This window comes from Lagopus muta, chromosome 10, assembly GCF_023343835.1.
Source record: "Lagopus muta isolate bLagMut1 chromosome 10, bLagMut1 primary, whole genome shotgun sequence".
NCBI lineage: Eukaryota > Metazoa > Chordata > Aves > Galliformes > Phasianidae > Lagopus > Lagopus muta.
This window is the reverse complement of record NC_064442.1, coordinates 10,467,058-10,487,138: the sequence shown is the minus strand read 5'-3', so window position 1 is coordinate 10,487,138 and position 20,081 is coordinate 10,467,058. Positions and strand designations below refer to the sequence as shown.

Sequence of the window (20,081 nt, the reverse complement as noted above, 5' to 3'; positions counted from 1 at the left end):
CCTGCAAGGGTATAGATAGAATTTTTTTTGTCCTTTGTACCGTGGTTCAGGTTTTACTCAGAGTGGATTATGGCTTTTCCTCCCACTAAAGCATCAGGTTTTCATCCTTGCCAGAGACATAACAAGCACCGCTCATGTGCTCTTACATGGCAAGCTGTGCCAGTGCAAACCTCAGTGTGCTTGGTGCAGCTGGAGAGAAAAACAGACCTGCAGATGTGTATTGTGTGTGGTTCAGATACGATCACTTAGTCACATTCTTGCACTGGCCCAGTGCTACCAGTGATAACAAGGGTTTTGAGAAAAGTTGCAACTGTCTTGGGGATCCTGGGAGGCCAGCATGGAAGGGAGAAAGGGGCACGCTGTAGTCCAGAGCTCTAAAGCCTCTGGTCCTTCCTCCCTGATCTGCCACAGATTTCCTTATGACCTTGATTCAAGCTCCATGAACAGTATACTAGTAATTTAATTTTTTTTAACTTCCAAAGCTCTGATTTGTGGCTTACAGACCCAAGCATTGGAAGTAGTGTGACAGAAATACAGCAGTGCATGTTGCTATGGGGTGATACAGCTCAGGCAGAAGATGGGGACTGAGGGCTGGTGCCAGCACCATGTCCTGTGCCAGGGCTGGAGTGGGCTGGCAGCTTCCCATGGGAAGCAGGCAGTTCTGTGGGGCCAGGATTTACCTGGAGTAGTGTAATATGGTGCAGGAACGTGTCACAGTGTGGGGGCCCAAAGCAGGACAGCTGTTGCTGCATACTGCATACTGCAGCCTCCAACCTCAAACCTCTAACTGTCAGAGAGGAGCCAGGGAGCAGCAATGGGGCAATAAGTTACCTGACTGCTTTTATATCCATTTAATAACTTCTGCTGAAGGTAAGGTGAGGAGTCAAGCTGGCTCAAACCCTGCAGTAATACTTCTGACTTTAAAGTAAATAAAAGCAAACCAAACCCTCCCCAGTGCCCTGCTGCGATGCCCCCGGTGCTCTCAAGCATCAGTGCACAGACATCTCTCCAGGAGCCCCCCGTGCTGCCCCAGGCTCACAGCAGCACCCCTGTTGCCCCTCTCCCCCACCAGTGCCCATGTCTGTGCATATGCTCACAGATGCTCGCTCACAGACTACAAAAGCAGCAAATATAATAATGTGATCCAACTGTTCAGTGCTAGGCTAGAAAGAAGTGTTTTTCTGCCATTATGTGAAAATTTAGCGTGACTGGAACAGAGTCTGCATTTGATTAGGCAATTTAAGAAATGTAAGAGACTTCATACTGTAGGGCAGTGCTGCAAAACAATTGCTCGGAACATGTTCTAAAATTGGTTTGCCTTCACCAGATTTCCATGTGTTTCTGCACAGCATCTCAAATGAAAATATGAAGAGTCACGTGGCAAGGGGCTGCATTTTGATATTGTAGTAAATAAAAGTAGCAGTTTGAACAATTATTCTAACTACTGAATTGCTTTTGAGAAGAGAAAACACAAAACTCTCCCTTTATTTGCTTTTCAGCCTGGGAAAGACGTTTCATAACACATCCTTTGACTGTTGTTAGTTAATCTTTAATGCTTAACAAGATAATAGTATTCGTAACTTTGAGCTCAGGCTTCCTCTGGTTTTCCGTGCCTGCATTTGTACACGTAATTGATTGTGGCCAGGAAAGTGGCAAAGCACATGCTCTGCATGTACAAAGAGGGAACCGGGTGGCCAGCTATCATACTTGTCCATGCAGAAAAACCAAGGCTGGCTAAAACCCTTCACTGGTCTCTAGAGTCAGTATTCTTGTAGGCAGGGCTGGCTGGCTGCTCTGGCATACTGATAATACCAGCGTGGTGCTTAGGATGCTCTGGTGGTGATTCTTGCCAGCTGATAGTCTCCCTCTCCCCTCCCATTTTCCAGCAGCCATTTACCTTCTCTTTGATGTGAGCAGTGCCACTTTGCCCAGCAGCTTGAGCCAGCAGACCCATGCCCAGCGAGGTGCAACACGGCAACACTCCACATGGGGAGCACTGATGGGAAGAGGAGATGCTTTCTGGAGTGCAGTTGATGCCAGCATTGTTTGGGGCAGGACCTGTTAGCTGGATACCTTAGAGGACCCAACACTGGAGTTGCTCTGGGTGAAGGAGCTCTGGCATCATGTGCTCATGCACATCAGGGCTGAGACCTTCACTGCCCACACCTGCGCATACTGGCTCCTACCTGTCCCAGCGCTTCCTTATCAGGCACTGCCTAATGGTGCTGAAAGGAGTGGCAGCCTTGCTGTGTCAGTCACATTGGCCTGTGTGCATAGAGGGTTCTTGCTTCCCTTCAGCTCTCACCCACGTTTGTAGCAGACTCCTAGAGAATGGAATAGGTGATACTTTGGTCTAGGCTTAGGGTTTTGTTTGAGGTTCTGCGGGGCACTTTGATTGTTTCTAACCTCTGTCCAAGCCTGTATGTACTATAAGTAATGAGATCTTTGCCATTTCAGTTTGAGATGTCTCCAGTTTTCAGGATAAAAACTCACAATTTGAGATTTCAGACTCAAAAGCACACAGAAAATGCCTGACACTCCATGCCCAGCTGTGGGCTGGCAGCACACCCAGCCTGATGGGCTGCAGCCGCCTGCCCCAGTGGGATGGCATTGCATTCTGTGCTTTGGGGTTGGAGCTTGCATTGCCAGTTCTGCCCACAGACTGGAATTAATGGGGTCAGTGCAGAGGGTGCAACACAAACCCCAACATCCCTCTCCTCTGCACCCTTCCTTGAACGCTTCTGTGAATAAATGCAGCCTTTGCTCAGGCAGTCTCAGCTGGGTATAAGCAGTTTGAATTGATAGAACACAAGGCCTGCTGAAGTGGTGAATCCAGAGTAGGGTGTGAGCTGAAGTGCCTGTGCTATATCGCCTGCAGCTCAACCCCAGCACACTTTCTAGGGAGCATGTGCTTGCAGGAGTTCTGCATAACAGACAGCAGATCTGATCGTAGATATCAGCTGAAATCAAAGGTTGTTTGCAGCTGGAGGACTTTTGTATCACCCCGGTAAAGAAAGGTAGTTAACATTCACTCTCAAAAATTAACTTAAAATAAACATAATTGAAGCAATCACTTATGGTTTGCTCAGCATTTTATTTCCTTTCCAGCTGAAACTATCTTGCATTCAAGTAAATTTTTAATCGCAAGACAATTTAGCCCTCAACGTGCACCTAATCAGCCACTAAGCATTTGCATCATTAAAAGTCACCCTATCCATTTTGCAAGTGTTGTCAGCTTGTTCAGAGGAGAGGGGTGTGCTTTCTGTAATGTTAAAAGCCTGCAAACAACTGGAGTGTAACCAGCAGTGCCATAAGCCAATTAAGATGAAAGCTGTGATGCTCAGTAGTTGGGGTTTCATCGCTAAATATGAAACCTTTTTTTTTTTTTGTACTTAGACATAGATCAAGAGGTGCTAATGCAGAAATCCTTAAAAGAAGTTGTGTTATCTTAAAATAACAGACTTGCTATTTGCACTTTTGTGCTCAATTAATGTCATAGCTCCAAACATCCTGGATTTTTCTTCAGAGAATCAGATGTTAAGACTGTTGTAAGGAGTACGGGTGGCATAGAGCACAGGTTACAAGCTGAGTGTGCTTCTGTAGGACAGAAACATTTTTTCTTATCTATTTATACATAGCAATGCTGTAAGTTTTTAAAGGGGCATCAGTACTAATTTAATCACGCTTCTGTTGTTACAACCACAAATATTTTCCTGTGTTATTTGATAATTAGCTGAAGCAATTTGTCACCAAGCTCCACAATATGGATTTACCACATCATAGCAAATCTCTAGATTTAAATGTACATTAAATCTCTGCGTCAAGCAGTGCCTGCAGGATGTTACTGAAGTCAGCCTTCATTAACAGAAACATGTTTACAAAAGAACACATCTGAAAAAACAACTTGCAATTGCATCATTAGAAAATCTGTGTGTATATATGACCTGAAATGAGAGAATGATCCCCTACTGCTCACATACCTGCATCTATATACCCACACGGATGCATAAGGCTGTTGCATTTTATGTGGAGAGCTGTCTGGTATGTAAACAAAAGAGAATTTGACACAGTGAGACAGAGGGAGTAAAAATAGAGAGATGACAAAGAATTTTTTTCTGCCTTTGTGAAGAGTTCAAGCCTTGCAACCCTAGGCCGTGTTGGTCATCTACTTTGGCTCAGATCGTACAAAATTGCTGTGTTTTCCTGTTCTAATGACCAGCACACTTTGCCCTGCGAGGCCCTCGAGTGGCAGCACTGCAGATGCTTTGGGCCCTGCCTGGCTGAGGGATGTGGCACATCCGTGGTGCCTGCGTGTGCATTTTTACAGTGTGCTCAGGGCTCTACAGAAGGCCTGCACAGTGGTTGTGTTTTGTGCTAAACGTTTCATCTCCCAAAAAGATGGACTCGTTTGACAAGTTCAGCAGGAGCCTGCCTGCCTTTCCTCACTGCTGCTGGTGAAGGCAGAGCACCTTACCAGCGAGCGTCTGCGCCTCCTCCCACGTGGCAGCAGGTCCCACCAGCAGTGAGCCACCTGCACAGCTTTGCTCCCATGCGCACAAATCCCTGCCAGCACTTCTGCTAGTCTGGTGAGGGCCAGAATCTGAACCAGGCCCTTTGCAGCTTGTGATTCTCAGCACATGAGTGATCTGAACATCAAAAGATAAGCCCTGAGGCTTATTATTTTAACCTAACTAGTCATTGGGATGCACAAATTTTGGGAGGGAGGTGATGAAGACTGGTAGGTTCCCATTTAGAGACTGGCATAACTTGGTTACGTGAGGAACTGTCTGTGACTTGTACTCACCCAGCCAACAGAGCTCTTGTTTGTGATCAGAAAGCTTCAAGGCGCTGATATGAGAAACTTCCTGAGCACCTGTGAGCAGGCATTAGTGAAGGACTTCTCTTTAACTTCTGCCTTATTGGCAGAGTGGTCTCATTCTCAAACTTGCAGAAGGTTCCATGTCATTAAGGCTGGTTCATGCCTTCAGAGGTGCCGGTAGGGAGCTTCTCATGCAGGGTAAGGATCACAGAACAGTGGGGATTTCCTGCTTAGTCAGCACCCACAGCCCTGTGGGACTGAGGGAAGCTATGTCTCCAAACGTGACTGAGCTCACGGAGCCATTCTGTGTGGTGCTCAGCATCACTGTTAGCACATGGCTGCAGGTGCCAAGGAGGTGCTGCATCTCACCTGGGAGCCTGGTTGCAGCCTGTGGGAAGGGAGGCAGTGCAATCTTTGAAGCCTCTTTGTGTTATGTGTCTGTTTTTCAGCTTGTTTTTTATTGCAGCCTGTTCTCTTTTGCCTCATCAACCTCTCCCAAAGTAACTTTCAAGATATATTTTCCATTCTGACCTATCTCAAACTTCTGCCTGGATTTGCCATACCACGCTCCCATCTGTGCTTAGCATTTTGCGAAACGTTTATTGTGTTAAGGAGACTTATAATTTTGTTTTGAGCAAATAGAAGATATTGCATCAGTCTGGGTTGAAGCTATTTTGTGCAGCTTCTCTCCAGCTGGCTGAGTGCCCTTTCCCTTCCCCCTCCTCCTACGTGGCAGCGCACGCAGAGCTGACTGATGGAGTGTCACCCGCGCCTTGTCAGAGGCTGCAGAGATTAATGGGCAGGGAACAGCGGCCTCTTCCCCTTCATGTGTGATTGTTTGAAGGAACGGCTCATATTTTAACAGAAGCGATACCCTCCTCCTTTGGGTTCCCCCAGTCAGAGTTGAAGGATAGGACTCGTATCTGAGATTGAAGGGTGCCAGGCGTAGGAACTGTAGGCATCTGGGCCCACTTCTGGCCTTCCTCTTGCCTAGCAGCGCTCAGCCTGAAGCTCGTTTCACTCAGGCTGCTCCCTCTGCACCGGTGTGGGCTTCTCCCAGCAGCAGACATCGCTACCTCTGTTCTTTTGTATTTGCAGACATGATAAGCAGTAGCACAGAGCAGATGCCGGAAGGTCTCTGATCTGTTCCTTGCCTTCCTCTCTCAGTGCTCGTGGCCAAGTCTCCCATGCTGCAGAAAGAGCAATGCTTGCAACCCAGAGCAACTCAGGTGCTTTGAACGCTTTGCTCACTTGATCTTGTTGTTGGCCTTGGTCACAAATGTCAGCGCTGGTCTGTGACTCGATTGCCCAACTGCAGAACAGGGATAGCAGTGTGGTAATTTCCAAAACATTGCATTTGCCATGAATTATTTCCTAGCATTTCTAAAATTTATAAGAGAAATTAATTAGAGACTGGTCTGGATCCTGGCTGCGGAAAAACAGTCAGACCCAGAGTATGATTGTTTGCTACATTTTCTTGAGGGTCAGCTTTGCCAGCGTTTCATAATCAACTGTTCTGGTCCAAAGAGATACTTACTTGTTATTTGTAGTCCACAGTAGTGACTTCCATAATAGGTTTGACTGAAACAGGAATTATGTCTTTCACACCAGCATATCTGAGCGTACCAGAAGCACACACCTGGCTGTCATAAAGTCCTGTTCCAAGGGATTCTCTGATTATCTGCAGAACAGCTGCTCTTCAAGTTCATTATCTTTGCAGTGGTTCTGATCTCAAGTTTGTGTCCAGCCAGCTAAAAGATGCATTTAAATGCCTCTTAAAGCAGGTGCCTTTGTGTCAGTGTGTTAGAAATCAGGGTACTGTTCATTTTCTGGAGATAATTTAATGAGCAAAACATTAAGGAAACCTGAGCTGACCTGGCTGGGTATGGGCTGCTGACCCCATCCAGTTCTGTACGTAAGTGTTACCACCTCTTCTGTGTTTTTACAGTTCATATCTGGTGTGTGTTCAGAGTTTTCAGGGTTTTTTCTCGAGGAATCTATAAATGTGGGTTTGTTTCAGTTCCTGATGCAGTCTCTGGGGAAACACGTCCCATGGTTTTACATTTACGGAGGTTTGCCTTGTTTTCTGAGGACTACAAGTTGGGATTACAGCGTGCTGAATTGTGACCCGATCTGAGAGAACAGTCTCGCTCTTGGTGTACCTGATGCTTTGGTTGTTTCCTTTCTGGTTTTGTGACAGTGGTATTTTTAGGCTATGGCTGTAGTGACTCGTATTCAGCTAACTGCCCTTTTGTTCTCAGCCGCCTTCTGAGACCAGCACACAGTATTTGCTTTTGTAAAGGAAATTTCATGCAAGTTTCAAATTTGTTGCCCCCACTGAATGCTTCCTCGATGAGATGCTGGGAGGAAAGAGGAAATAAAGAACCTCTTCCTAATATATGCCCATACTAGCAGAAGTTGTACAACTTCCAGGCTGTATACATTTTGCAGCCGGGATAAGGTGTCTGAGTCACAGTGTGCAGCCATGAACCACCTCATCTTCTATGCTAAGTTTCCATGGCTGGGAGACCGTCTTGCTCTGTGCCTGCTTGTGTTCATTCTCTAAGAAAGCAAGGCTTCAGGGAGGGCTTTTACTCAGCACTGGATAGATGTTCCTGCCCAGCATGTGCCAGTTAGGTGCCTTCCTGCCTCTCCTCTCCCTGGGACAGCAGTGGGGCAGATTTTTGGAGTCTGCTCCAAAAAAGGGACCATGTAACCACTAATGATTTGTTATTGTGTCTGGGAGTCTCTGTGCTGCAGGACTTTGCTGAAATGTGCTTTTGCAAGAAAGAACTAATTTGAGTAACTTTATTAATTCCAGTTTGTTTTAAGTTTGCTCATTAGTAATGTAATGCAAGATGCTTCAGCTGGAGAGGCCATGTCAGGACAAGGAGGAGCAGAGGGAAAGTGCCAGGAATCATTAGTGTTTATTAACCACTGCACTCATCAATCTTGAGTGAGAGCACAGCCCATCCGTTCTAGACGGGTGGACTGGGATACAGGAATATCATTAACAGGGGAAAATGCTCCTTTTCAGGTCAGTCTGTGATGGCCAGGCGTTCAGACAACCCCACAGTCACACTGCCCTCACCAAACAGCGCCTGCACTGCCACTGGTCTCCTCGCAGCCTGACCTGAACTCAGAGAGCTCAGCAGCTCTGGATGGAAGGAGTCTTGCCCCTAGCCAGCTGTAGGATTAATTAACAAATACAGTTTTCTCAACCCAAGTAAACATTACTAAAAGGTTAAGTGTTGTTATGAAGGGTTTTTTTTAATTGCTTTTCAAATTATTAAATGATTAATACTTAAGTGCTTTGCTGGATCAGGCCTGGCACTTTGTGCTGGCAATGGATACATCTCACAGCAATTTTAATGCTAAAATTGAAAGGCTTTTTTTAAATTTTTTTTTAATTTTTTTCTGTTCAGAGAATGCATTTAATAACTGATTCCAGCAACTGCATGGCATTGGAGTGGTGACTCAAAGCTCTGACCTGTGAATCGGGGCTGAATGGATGCTTCCAAAAGGTTGGAGGAGGGACTAGTATCCATTTGCCAGGTTTCTAATGAGAAATATAACCCCTGCCCAGACCACTTGTGGTTGTTACAGATCGTATTTCACTTTGAGATGTTTTCTTGCATCCTACCCAAATTGCAGCTTGAGTTCTGCTCACTAAAATATCTCTGCAGTTTAATTGGAGAAGCAATGTTTCCATTTCCCTCTTAAAAACTTTGCTGTATAATGCTGTGCTGCTATCACACTATGTGCTGTGTAATATATAGAGCATATACCAAACAAGCAAAAGCAAACAAAGCAAACCCTGAAAGCTGCTGGTGAGTTGCAAGATTTTGTCGGTAGTGGTTGGAAGTGGGGGAAAGCAGGATCTTAGGCAGCCCATACAGCACCATGATTGGAGTTTCTTTGCCACACTTGCATATCATGCATCAAATCCTGTTGCACTACCAAGGCAGTGTTTGTGCATTTACTATGCACGTGTGTGGACCACAACACCAGGCATCTGGTCCCGGATAGAAAGGCTTTTGCAATGAGCATGTTAGGCTTAGCTTTGTGATGGCACAGCCTAGAAACAAGCAATAATTTTAAAACATGGAATGGCTGTTCAGACAGATTGCGTGTGTCATGACTTTTTGTGGATAAGATTTAGGCATTTTATGGGGAAAGGATGTTATTGGATGACGTTCGGTGATAGAGGGGATGGAAAGAGATTGCAGTTTAATTAAAATTCTAATCCGAAGTTTGACAGTTTTTCTTGCCAGGTCAGCAGCCTGCATGTTCTGTTTATTATTCCCGTGAATTAAATGGGCTGGCAATCATCAGCTTCTTCAGAAATGCCTGTAAATCCACCTAAAAATTAGCAAACACCCAGATGTTTCAGAGCAGCTTTGAGCAGGGATATGACATGCAGGGTTTTCCACCAGTGTGCGCACAGGAGCCTCTCATAAGCACACTGCTGGTGCCAGTGCTCAAATGCAAATGAGACGCACCATTTGCAGTAGGAAGTCACAATGCTTGTCCTGCACTGCTGCAATCTCACGACCCTGTTCCTGTTTTCAGGTAGTTTAACGGTGTCTCCAGGAAGGCAGCACCCATCCTTCACCAGCCATGAGGCTTCCTCTGCTCTGCGCCTCTGTGATGCTAATGAGTCTGTCCCAGTGCCGAGCTGTCAGCTTTCCTGAAGACGAGGACCCTATTAACATTGTTGACTACCACTGTAAGTAATCTGCAAATGGTGCCAGCCACTGGGGAAGGGCTTGCTTTTTTTTTTTTTCTTTTTTTTTAAATCCTTGGGAAGTTAAGGAAAAGATCTGTTTCCTTTCAAACTGAAATGTGTTTACTGGCTTTGTATCTTTAATAGAACACTTAATCATTTTCTTAAAAAAGCAATCAGAAATACAGCAATAACTTCAGGAAAAAGAATGTTTGCTGACATTAGCCATCTTTTTTTCATTTATATTCAAGACATTACTCAAGGAATTTAGTTTAAACCCTTCTACACCTAGTATATACAGCTAATCAATGCCATATATTGATTCTTTAGCTCTATAATCCTGAGTGATGGTGTAGCCCACTTTTACTTGCAGATTCAAGGCAATATCCAGTATTTAGAGGACGCCCTTCAGGCAATGAATCTCAGCACAGACTGGACTTCCAACTGATGCTGAAAATTCGAGACACACTTTATATCGCTGGCAGGTAATTTTCCTTCAGTCAGTTCATTAGATTAAAATTCTTTTCTCTTCTGGTTTTGCATTAATGTGTAAAATTCATTTAGAAAAACTGCAGAATATGATAAAAATTAGAACTGGGGGAGGACTTCCCAGAGAAATACGCCATATCTTTGACCAGCGCATGGAAATTGGATTTGAAGGCTGCAGTTACTGTAGTCACGCTAAACCCAGTGATCAAATACTCTTTTCCCTCTTTTATATTCCTGCCCTGATAAAAACCTCTCCTGATTATGTTAAACTTGGACTGACACATCAGGGACGCAGGAAATGAGTATGAAACACTTCAATGTTTAGAGTCTGGATTAGTCTTCAGCATAATGGAAAGGCAGAGTAAGAACTGGACAGTGTCAGTGCTATCTAAGGACCACACCAACAAGAGTCACCAGCGCCCTGTGCCCATGTCCAAACCTCTCACATTTGTTGCACACAGAAAATCCATAAGCATTTCATAAAAACTTCTCGTCTAACAAAATAGATTTATCAAAACTAAGTCTAACTAATTAATGAATTGATTTGTGTCTTTTTACTGCTTGCAAACAGGGATCAAGTTTACACTGTAAACTTAAATGAAGTTCCAAAATCAGAAGTTACTCCAAGCAGGGTGAGTAGATAAAAGAACGGCAAAGGAGGCCTGTTTTTTCCTTCCCCTTTTCCTTCCCCTTTTCCTTCCCCTTTTCCTTCCCCTTTTTCCTTCCCCTTTTTCCTTCCCCTTTTTCCTTCCCCTTTTTCCTTCCCCTTTTTCCTTCCCCTTTTTCCTTCCCCTTTTTCCTTCCCCTTTTTCCTTCCCCTTTTCCTTCCCCTTTTCCTTCCCCTTTTCCTTCCCCTTTTCCTTCCCTTTTTCCTTCCCTTTTTCCTTCCCTTTTTCCTTCCCTTTTTCCTTCCCTTTTTCCTTCCCTTTTTCCTTCCCTTTTTCCCTTTTGCAGGGCTTTTTTTGAAATGAAAATGAAATTTTCTTTTCTGATTTGAACAGAAATTGACATGGAGGTCAAGGCAGCAGGACAGAGAGAACTGTGCTATGAAAGGAAAACATAAAGTAAGTTTATCCATGCATTGTCATACAGAAATGTGAATTATATATTCAGAAATGCGACTAATACATTTTAAATCTCTTTTCAGGATGAATGCCATAACTTCATTAAAGTCTTTGTTCCAAGAAATGACGAGATGGTGTTTGTCTGTGGAACAAATGCATTTAATCCTATGTGCAGATACTATCGGGTAAGAATATTGAATATGTCATTAAGGTGTTGCTGGTTTTGCTTGCCCCAATTATGCTGTTGCAAATAGCCAGCCAGTGTGACTGGAGAGTGTTTCAAGGTGAAATAAAACCAGACAGAAGCCAATTTGCCAAATTAAGTTTAGTGAAAAGACAATGTTATGTTTTTTGCCAGTATACGAAACAGAAATGACAGTGTCACCCATTTATTTTTCTTCTCTAGCTGAGTACCTTAGACTATGATGGGGAGGAAATTAGTGGTTTGGCAAGATGCCCATTTGATGCCAGACAAACCAATGTCGCCCTCTTTGCTGGTAAGAACTTTTGCTTGTAATGAGTCTAAATGATTAATGACACTAAAGGAGCCAGGGAGCTTTTAAAGCTAGCACAGGAAAGCTAAAGGTGTCAAGGTGCCTCTGCTCTTAAATTTTTTAAAGGGCCTCCAAAGGATTAGAAGCTGACCTGTTAATAAATAGGTTAGATCAATTTGGGGAAGAATGGCAGTAAAATAAAAAGGGCGGGGGGAATACAGACTAGTCAGAATTCTGTAGATTACTAAAGACCTCTTAATACTACATTTTCAACTTCTGTTTTAGATGGAAAATTGTATTCAGCAACAGTAGCAGATTTCCTGGCAAGTGATGCTGTTATTTATCGCAGCATGGGAGATGGATCTGCCCTAAGAACAATAAAGTATGATTCCAAATGGATAAAAGGTAATCTGGGGGAGTATCTTCCCATATACATGGTGAATGTAATTTCAGCAGCACACAGGTCAGATAATTCACAGCCAGCGTGCTTTGCACACGTGCCACAGCATAGCAAACATGCAGCTTTCAGTGCAGCATGATCACAGTAAGAAAGGGCCTCATAACCAATAAAGCAGTTTTTTGTTGTTAAGCGCATCAATGAGTGATACCTGAGCTGAAATGCAGTTCCTTTGAAGCTTCTTCTTATAGTCTATTAGCCAACACTAAAAGCCTTATGGTTCATATGAGTGCACTCATATTTGGACGTCCTGATGTGTCTGGAGGGATGGAGGCAGTGTTAGCTGGTATGGACCTTTGGGAGAAGCCACTGAGTTGCACAGTGCAGCCAGTGTTGTATGCTGACTGAACAGTTCTCTGAAGTAACTTTTTCCTTGCTCTTCATTACAGAGCCACACTTTCTCCATGCCATAGAATATGGGAACTACGTGTATTTCTTCTTTCGAGAAATTGCTGTAGAGCACAATAATTTAGGCAAGGTGGGTATCCTTCCAGCAAGCTCTCATGAGCTTTGGCAGAATTAGATCATCAAAAAAGTATCAGTAACAAGTACAGCTTACAATGTGAAATAAGGCTGTAGTACCAAATTTATGCAGTTATTCCAAAATTACAGTTTACAGGCAGAGAAAAAAAAGCACAACAGTGCATTCTTCTACCAAAAAGTTATTGGTATTCTTCATGCCTTGCAGTTAGGAGAGCTCTATGCAGGTATCTTTTGGTGTAGCTGTTGCCTTAACACATGTGACAGTTAGTGGAATATCTGGGTGGTTTTTTTTTCCATGCTTATAAAAGAAACAAAAGAACACAAAAGAAGAGTTTCAAAGAAGTTTCTCTAATGTCCGTAGATATTGAATAATTCAGTCATACCACTGCAGAGTATAATGCTAATGCCTCACCGTGGAAGGATATTCTATAATGAATTATTAACTTCTTCACACGTGATTAATTAAAGTCTTTAAATCTCACTAACAATATGATTTTGAATGGAAAAAAGGTGGGGACAAGCTGGCGGAGTTGCATTTGCTTGGCGGTGCATTAAGATGCCTATGCACTAGCAGCTAAACATTGTTTGCTTTCTTCCTTTCTGCACAGATAAGTGGCAACTGTATCCTGTTAAAATTATCTGCAGTGTTTTATTAACGGCTCAGAAACAAGCACTTTTGCCCTTGAATCTCTCAGCCCTTCCTTCCGTTTCCATTTTTCCACCCTTCGCAGGCCGTGTATTCCCGTGTGGCACGCATATGCAAAAATGACATGGGGGGTTCCCAGAGAGTCCTGGAAAAACATTGGACTTCCTTTCTGAAAGCTCGGCTCAACTGCTCCGTTCCTGGGGATTCGTTCTTCTACTTTGATGTTCTGCAGTCTATCACAGACATAATAGAAATCAATGGAATCCCCACAGTCGTCGGTGTATTCACTACACAGCTCAACAGGTGAGAGATGAGCAACTTTACATCAAAGGTAGTTCTCTGGTTCTCTCTTGCACTGAGATTGGTGCTATTGTAGGCTGAGTTCTTGCGACTCTTTTTCTTATTTTACAGCATCCCTGGTTCAGCAGTGTGTGCTTTCAGCATGGATGACATTGAGAAGGTCTTCAAAGGTAGATTTAAAGAACAAAAAACTCCTGACTCTGTTTGGACAGCTGTACCTGAAGACAAGGTACCAAAGCCAAGGTAAGAAGTTTTTCCTCATGGTACTATAAAGTTGTCCTTATAAAGAGATACTTTAAATCAGCTGCACTCTTGAGTGTTGTATTGGTTAAAAAAAAAAAATAAAGCAAGCAGAGCTTTACTCTTCAACCATAAGGATGCTCATTAGCAGGCTGCCTTCTCTCATTAACTGAAATACCAAGAGGAGAAAAAACAGTGTTGTTCTCCTTTCAGACCTGGCTGCTGTGCAAAACATGGCCTAGCAGAAGCTTACAAAACCTCCATTGATTTCCCAGACGAAACATTGTCCTTCATCAAATCTCATCCTTTGATGGATTCAGCTGTTCCCTCAATCATTGAGGAGCCTTGGTTTACCAAAACACGCGTCAGGTATGACATCATTCAAAAAATGAAGCATGTGGAAAGAAGAAAGCATGCTGTTTGTTAATGATTTGTCTTTTGGCCTTGATAGATACAGATTGACAGCAATTGCTGTAGACCACGCTGCTGGACCACATCAGAACTACACAGTCATATTTGTTGGCTCTGAAGCAGGAGTAGTACTTAAAATCTTGGCAAAGACCAGACCTTTCTCTTTGAATGACAGTGTGTTACTGGAAGAGATTGAAGCATATAACCACGCAAAGTAAGTATTATGAGAACACCTGAAATATGTAGCTTTTTATCTAGTTTAGTACCAAGGTAAACAAAAATGATAGTGAACCAAAACTAATTCATTAATGCCAACTTCACTGCTTGTTTGTCATTTCACAATGTCTCTCATGTTGAATAACCTGAAAATATTTGGTTATTTGCCATTTTGCTTGAGTGAACATCACAATTCCACTGTAGTGACGTCAGTGATACAGTCTAACTCTTCTACAAATACACTTCTTCCTGAATGTCAAACATCAGAACAATCTGCTGCTGTTCAAAAGAAATGATGAGAGCTTATCTTGAGTATTTCTCAACAGTAACCAATAATATATAAACTGTATCTAATCATTGTAAACTTGTTTATTCAGGAGTGAAGAATTTGGGAGTGGAAGCATTCCAGTTAGACTGGCACCCAGTTGGAACTCTTGTTCTGTGCTGTTGAAATATTTATGCCAACTGTGAGAACCAAAAAAAAAAAAAAAGTGTTTTCCCCACATGTTCAAAACAGTTTACCTAGCTGTAAATGAGAGACAGAAGCCAGCATCTGATAACCATAGGTCTGTTTGCAAATCACTCAGCAGAGAGTAGTAAGTTACATTCATATATGTAAGAAGTCTGATTTCAGTATCTACATGGACTGTAATAAATAGTTTTCAATGTAAACTCTGACCAAAGTACTGCAGTTGTAAAACAACAGCTTCCCATTATTTTTGCTGACCAGGTGTAATGCTGAGAACGAGGATGACAGAAGAGTCATTTCCCTTCAGTTGGATAGAGACCACCATGCTCTGTTTGTGGCCTTCTCCAGCTGTGTCATTAGAATTCCTCTGAGCCGGTGTGAGCGTCACGGGTCATGTAAAAAGTACGGCCCTGTTCCTGAACTCCCCTTAAAGGAGGGGTGCCAACACCTCTAAAGAAGGAAGTAAAAAAAATGCATGATTTTTTGTTTTTTTTTCTCTTGCAAGGGCATGTATTGCTTCTCGGGATCCATACTGTGGCTGGTTAGACCACGAGGTGTGTGGGAGAGTGACACCAGGCATGCTGTAAGTACTACTTTTCAAATTAGGCCAACATCTCTACTATGTATTTATAGACTACACAGGGCTGTATCCTGTGCCTGTTCTTGGCACTTCATTAATAAATCTCCATTTTTCCTAGAGCTGTTTTTCCTAGATACTATACATGTAAAGAGAACATGACCTAATCATGCAATCTCTAGGTGAAGACTTCAGTGGGAGTTTCACATGTGTGTGTGCGTGTGAGAGGACAAGCAGACTTGTAGGATGAGATGTTGGAAGCAGGCAGTCAACAAATTGCTGCCTGTAAACCTGTGCAGTTCAGACAGGGCAGTACACACCATCTCCTCCCAGGCATGCTCACAGTCAATTGCAAATAGGAAAACACAGGTTTCAGACTTGGAAAAAAAGTAAGATTTTGCCTCCACGCTGAGGTTAAGGTGATATATATATACATGTCAAAGGCTTTTTGCACAAATCAAGTCAGTAATATAGAGTGCATTAGCAGCTGTATCTTAAAATGAAGCCTTTGTAGCAGGGCCAGTATAATTGCATAGTTGTACCCAAACCCAAGAGGATGCCCAATGTAGAAGATCCAGTGAGTTTGCTATGAAGAAAATATGATCTTTTTGGTTTCCTAGCATGAGCACGTACATTCAGTGTTAAAGCCCAGATGTAATTAACTTGTATATTTTGTAAAACATGTTTTTTGGTCTTACGCTATTGGTCTTGCCTCTCCAAGGTGACAGAACAAGTATGATTCAATTTCTTGCTTCCAGAAAAAAAAAATCACCATTTGTTTCCCTATTAATACTGTTAATTGCAGGTTCTCTTTGTTTGTTTCATACAACCACAGCACTGGAGGATATGTGCAAGATGTGGAATATGGCAACACAGCACAGCTTGGGGACTGCCATGGTAAGACATAGCCATTGCTTTTCATTTGTAATGTCTCAGCAATAGTCTGTGGCCACACTTCACTGTAGCTGGTAAATTTATTATGAGCTTTTCAGTAACATGAATGCATCACCTGGCGTGACTGTGAATGTTCACAAAGCTGAGCTTTTTTGGTCCTGTGTGGCAGAGTTTTCTTTCTTCTCCTTCACCGATTTGCAACTATTTGGGGTCTACAGGAAAGTATTGAAGAATTTATTTTTTAAAAGTAGTAATATTTTAGTTTTTATTTCCCGTCACTCAGGTCTGAGATCTTTTGCTTTCTTTTTGTTACTTTTTACTGATTACTTGTTCCTTTAATTCTTTTAGAAATTTTGCCTACTACAGCTACACCAGATTACAAAATATTTGGGGACCCAACATCTGGTTAGTTTTTTTTAATTTTTTGAATTAATGACCTTTACTTTCCTTCAGTTCAGCATTTTCAGCCCTTTTTTCCTTCCTTTTGCACAGTTGGCAATCCTTCATTTTTGTGCTTTTACTCATGTTCCCACTGATGGTAAAGATAGTGAGACTCTTCTCACTCAGCACTTCACCCTGTGTAGTCGCATGTTAACAGCTCATTATTTATTGAGACATCTTTTATTAAAGAGCCTGATTAACATAGATGACATCTTCACTGCACGAAAGTCCACTAAGCTTTACTCTGTATCCCCAGCCATGCATTTGTGAATGCCCCTGTTGGTCATCTCTAGTAGATGAATGGCAGAATTTCATCATCTTCCTCCTTACCTCTCCTTTTCTCCTTCCTCCTTTCCCAGCAAGCTTTTGGCACAAATACACATTTTCTATAATGTGTATTTTCTATATTTTTAAAATGTTTTAAGTAGTTTGTGCTAATGGAAAAAAATATAACATCACAAACTGTCTAGCTTAATGAGAAGTTGTGTAGAAAAAGGTGGCTTAGAAAATTTTAGGCATTGTTGTCAAATGGACCTTCATATCCTTTCTACTTTCAGTGATTTTTTTCTAACAGTGTTTTTGCTGTCAGCCCTTGGTGTGTTCCAGGAGTCAGGACCCAGTGCTCCTCTGTTGAACTCAAAAGCAGAACCTTGTTGTTGACTTCAACAGGAACAAGACTGAGCCCTGATTTTTCTAGTGTTTGTTTACGCCTGGAACTTGGTCTGTGTTTTGAGACTAAGGGCACATTCCAGACTGGCAAATCTGAAAAGCATCTCTTCATATGCTCAGTTTGTAGAAGTGTTGCAAATTATTTTTGTTTTAGTTTCTGATTATATTTCTGTAATCTGAAGCAATGTCTGAGACACGTATCTTCCATAGGTATATATATATATATATACACACACCCATAATGTAATTTAGAGATTCAATTAGGAAAGCAAAACAAAACAGTGTCATTTGGAAATGCTTATCAAGCAAATTTTCAACCTGGTCTTTTACAACAGCTACAATTTAACCTGTTTTTCAAGTCCTGATTGAGCGTGCTTTTGGAGTACTGTCAGAATTCTAAGCTGCAGCCATTCATGCCTCGACCTCCTGGGACAGTAAACACAAAATACTTGAGTGTGCAAAGTGGTCTTTGGATTGTAAACCCAATTTGTTTCCTCCTCGTGCATTTTCACATAGGCAATAGTGATTCTGTTCAGTAAGTGTACTACAAAGAAGCCAAGATCTATACAGTACTGTTCCTTAGGAGCCATTACAAAATAGAGGTTAAAAACATTCCTTTCATCGTCCCTCAAGAAATGGCTTATTCAGCAGTTCCTGGTGTACTGTAGCAGCACTAATGGAGCCGATCTGGTTTCTGAGGAGTAACCTGTAGTAAGCATGTATATTTCTAAGTAATTTTTTTTTAAGATGTGTAGAAGGTAATGGAATATGTTGTCTCCAGTGAACAGTATAGCAATTAAGTAGAGTCAGTTCTGCTTTTCATCTCCACCAGTTGCTTACGTTAACTTTCGCATTGCTTTCATGTTTGACTTCTCTGGCTTTTTGGCTAGCAGCTGTTGATGTTTTAATGTATTTTTGTCATACTTAAAAGTTTTGAACCAATTGATTTTAATCAGCCCTCTGTACTTCCGTGGGCTGCATTTTGCTCTGTCAAGTAACCTCCCTTTAAAAGCTGTCTGCAGCTATAGCTTAGAAATACCGTGAAACAGTGAGGAAAGCCTGACTGTAATACACATTAATAAAATCTGTTTGCCACCACAGACATGAAGTTCTCCTCAGCTTCCATTACCACAATGGCAAGTATCCCAGTTATATCACCTAGAGTGATTGGTTCCTGGAAACCTAAAGTGACTGGCTCTCGGAAATTTGTAGTTCAAGATGACCCAAACACTTCTGATTATTCTGATCCATTATCAGGTGTCCCAAAGGGTAAGGCCTTACCAGGGAATACATTGCAGCTGAATGGAAACCTGATAGTCTCAGCATTTCTAAGGTTTAAACGTGACAGCCATGATTGTTGGGCTATACTTCATACCCATTTCCTGTGAATATGCAGACAGTGCAATCATGATTCTCATACCTCTTTAACCAGCATACAGAGTGCTGCTTAGAGCTTATAATGGGGACATGCAGATGCTCAGCATCTCAGTGTTGGGGTGCTCCAAAACTCCCATAAAATCAGTGGATGCACTAAAAAAAAAAAAACCTATCTGCACCTCTGGTGGTGGTTTTCAAAGGAGTCCAGTTTGGAAAAGAATATTAGTCCTTGTGAGCAGTTGCTTACAAGAGCTGAATTTTCTTGTTGTTTTGCTTTTGTTTTTGATTTTTGGGGGGGGCTGATGAGTAGGGGAGGAACCGAGGCAAAACTCAGCTCCATGACAGATTCATGTTTTAAGTGGAGCACATCCCAAACTACTTCTGCCTGCAGCACTTTTGTGAAAACGTGGTCAGATCTGAGTAAGGATGTACTGAATTTCCCATTCTCTGGATATGAGGATCCAATTACAAATGATCTCCTCAGTACATGGAGACACAGACACAGTTTTTAATCTGAACACAGAAAGAAACATGTACCGCATGTAATTCATCTTTCTGTAGCTGTTCTTTCAGCTAAGTGAAGCTTTGATTAGGCTCTTATGGCAACAAAGATTTCAATTCAGCAGGACTATTGCAGTCAATCAAAGACTCAAGAAGCTTCCAACCCCATAAAGAAAACTTAAGTCTTCATCAGTGCACAGAATAGCAGGGTGACAGGCATGTTTGCACAATTCTGTATTCTGAAAAATCTCTCTAGCCAAAAAACATTTCTATTTTTATTACCATTCACCAAAACATATCAGGTTTCCTATCAGCCATTATAGCAGTGCATTTGTCATTTTAATTTGTTGCAGTTATTTTCCATTTTGCTTTAAGTTTTTTTGTTATCATTTGCTCTTGGTTCTGAATCACATTTTGTGTCATAGCTATTAATGAACTTTACTCATGTTCTTCTTCTGCACTGTACCATTAAAATCTATAGCCCTGAAAGTTAACAATGTTCAAAGGCCTTGCCTCTAACAAAAATGAATCTGTAGCTTCAGTCTTGCTCTTTTGTGTGAACGTCCTTTGGGACAGTTAACAGAATTACTTCCATTAAGAACTAACATTATCTTAGCTGCAAGATGTCTGTGGTTGCTATAAAAAATCTCAAGAAACAAAGGGAGCTGGTTAATACGTGAATCACAAACTAATCCAGTACTCAACTTTTGTCTAAACAAAAAGTTTTCTAGATTTTAACACTGTATAGTAACTTAACCTTGCAAGGTGTGGTTTTTTCCTATATTATGCAAGTATTCTTTTTTGTTAT

At 42.1% G+C, this 20,081-nt stretch overlaps 1 protein-coding gene across 15 annotated transcripts in view; it reads left to right on the top strand.

Annotated features, from left to right (window-relative positions):
- Positions 1-20,081, top strand: part of SEMA6D (semaphorin 6D) — a 607,749-nt gene that overhangs the window by 584,419 nt on the left and 3,249 nt on the right. For 8 of the 15 annotated variants that reach the window (XM_048956669.1, XM_048956670.1, XM_048956671.1 and 5 more), the window contains 17 exons: positions 9,392-9,548; positions 9,919-10,030; positions 10,606-10,666; positions 11,036-11,098; positions 11,182-11,283; positions 11,505-11,595; positions 11,878-11,997; positions 12,439-12,527; positions 13,264-13,481; positions 13,590-13,721; positions 13,932-14,087; positions 14,170-14,343; positions 15,076-15,216; positions 15,320-15,397; positions 16,197-16,288; positions 16,634-16,690; positions 18,497-18,664. In XM_048956669.1, the coding sequence (XP_048812626.1) occupies positions 9,440-9,548; positions 9,919-10,030; positions 10,606-10,666; positions 11,036-11,098; positions 11,182-11,283; positions 11,505-11,595; positions 11,878-11,997; positions 12,439-12,527; positions 13,264-13,481; positions 13,590-13,721; positions 13,932-14,087; positions 14,170-14,343; positions 15,076-15,216; positions 15,320-15,397; positions 16,197-16,288; positions 16,634-16,690; positions 18,497-18,664 (1,963 nt within the window). In that variant the 5' untranslated portion in view covers positions 9,392-9,439. The remainder of the gene's footprint in view (positions 1-9,391; positions 9,549-9,918; positions 10,031-10,605; positions 10,667-11,035; positions 11,099-11,181; positions 11,284-11,504; positions 11,596-11,877; positions 11,998-12,438; positions 12,528-13,263; positions 13,482-13,589; positions 13,722-13,931; positions 14,088-14,169; positions 14,344-15,075; positions 15,217-15,319; positions 15,398-16,196; positions 16,289-16,633; positions 16,691-18,496; positions 18,665-20,081) is intronic. The other 7 variants (XM_048956676.1, XM_048956678.1, XM_048956680.1 and 4 more) reach the window with 7 other exon arrangements.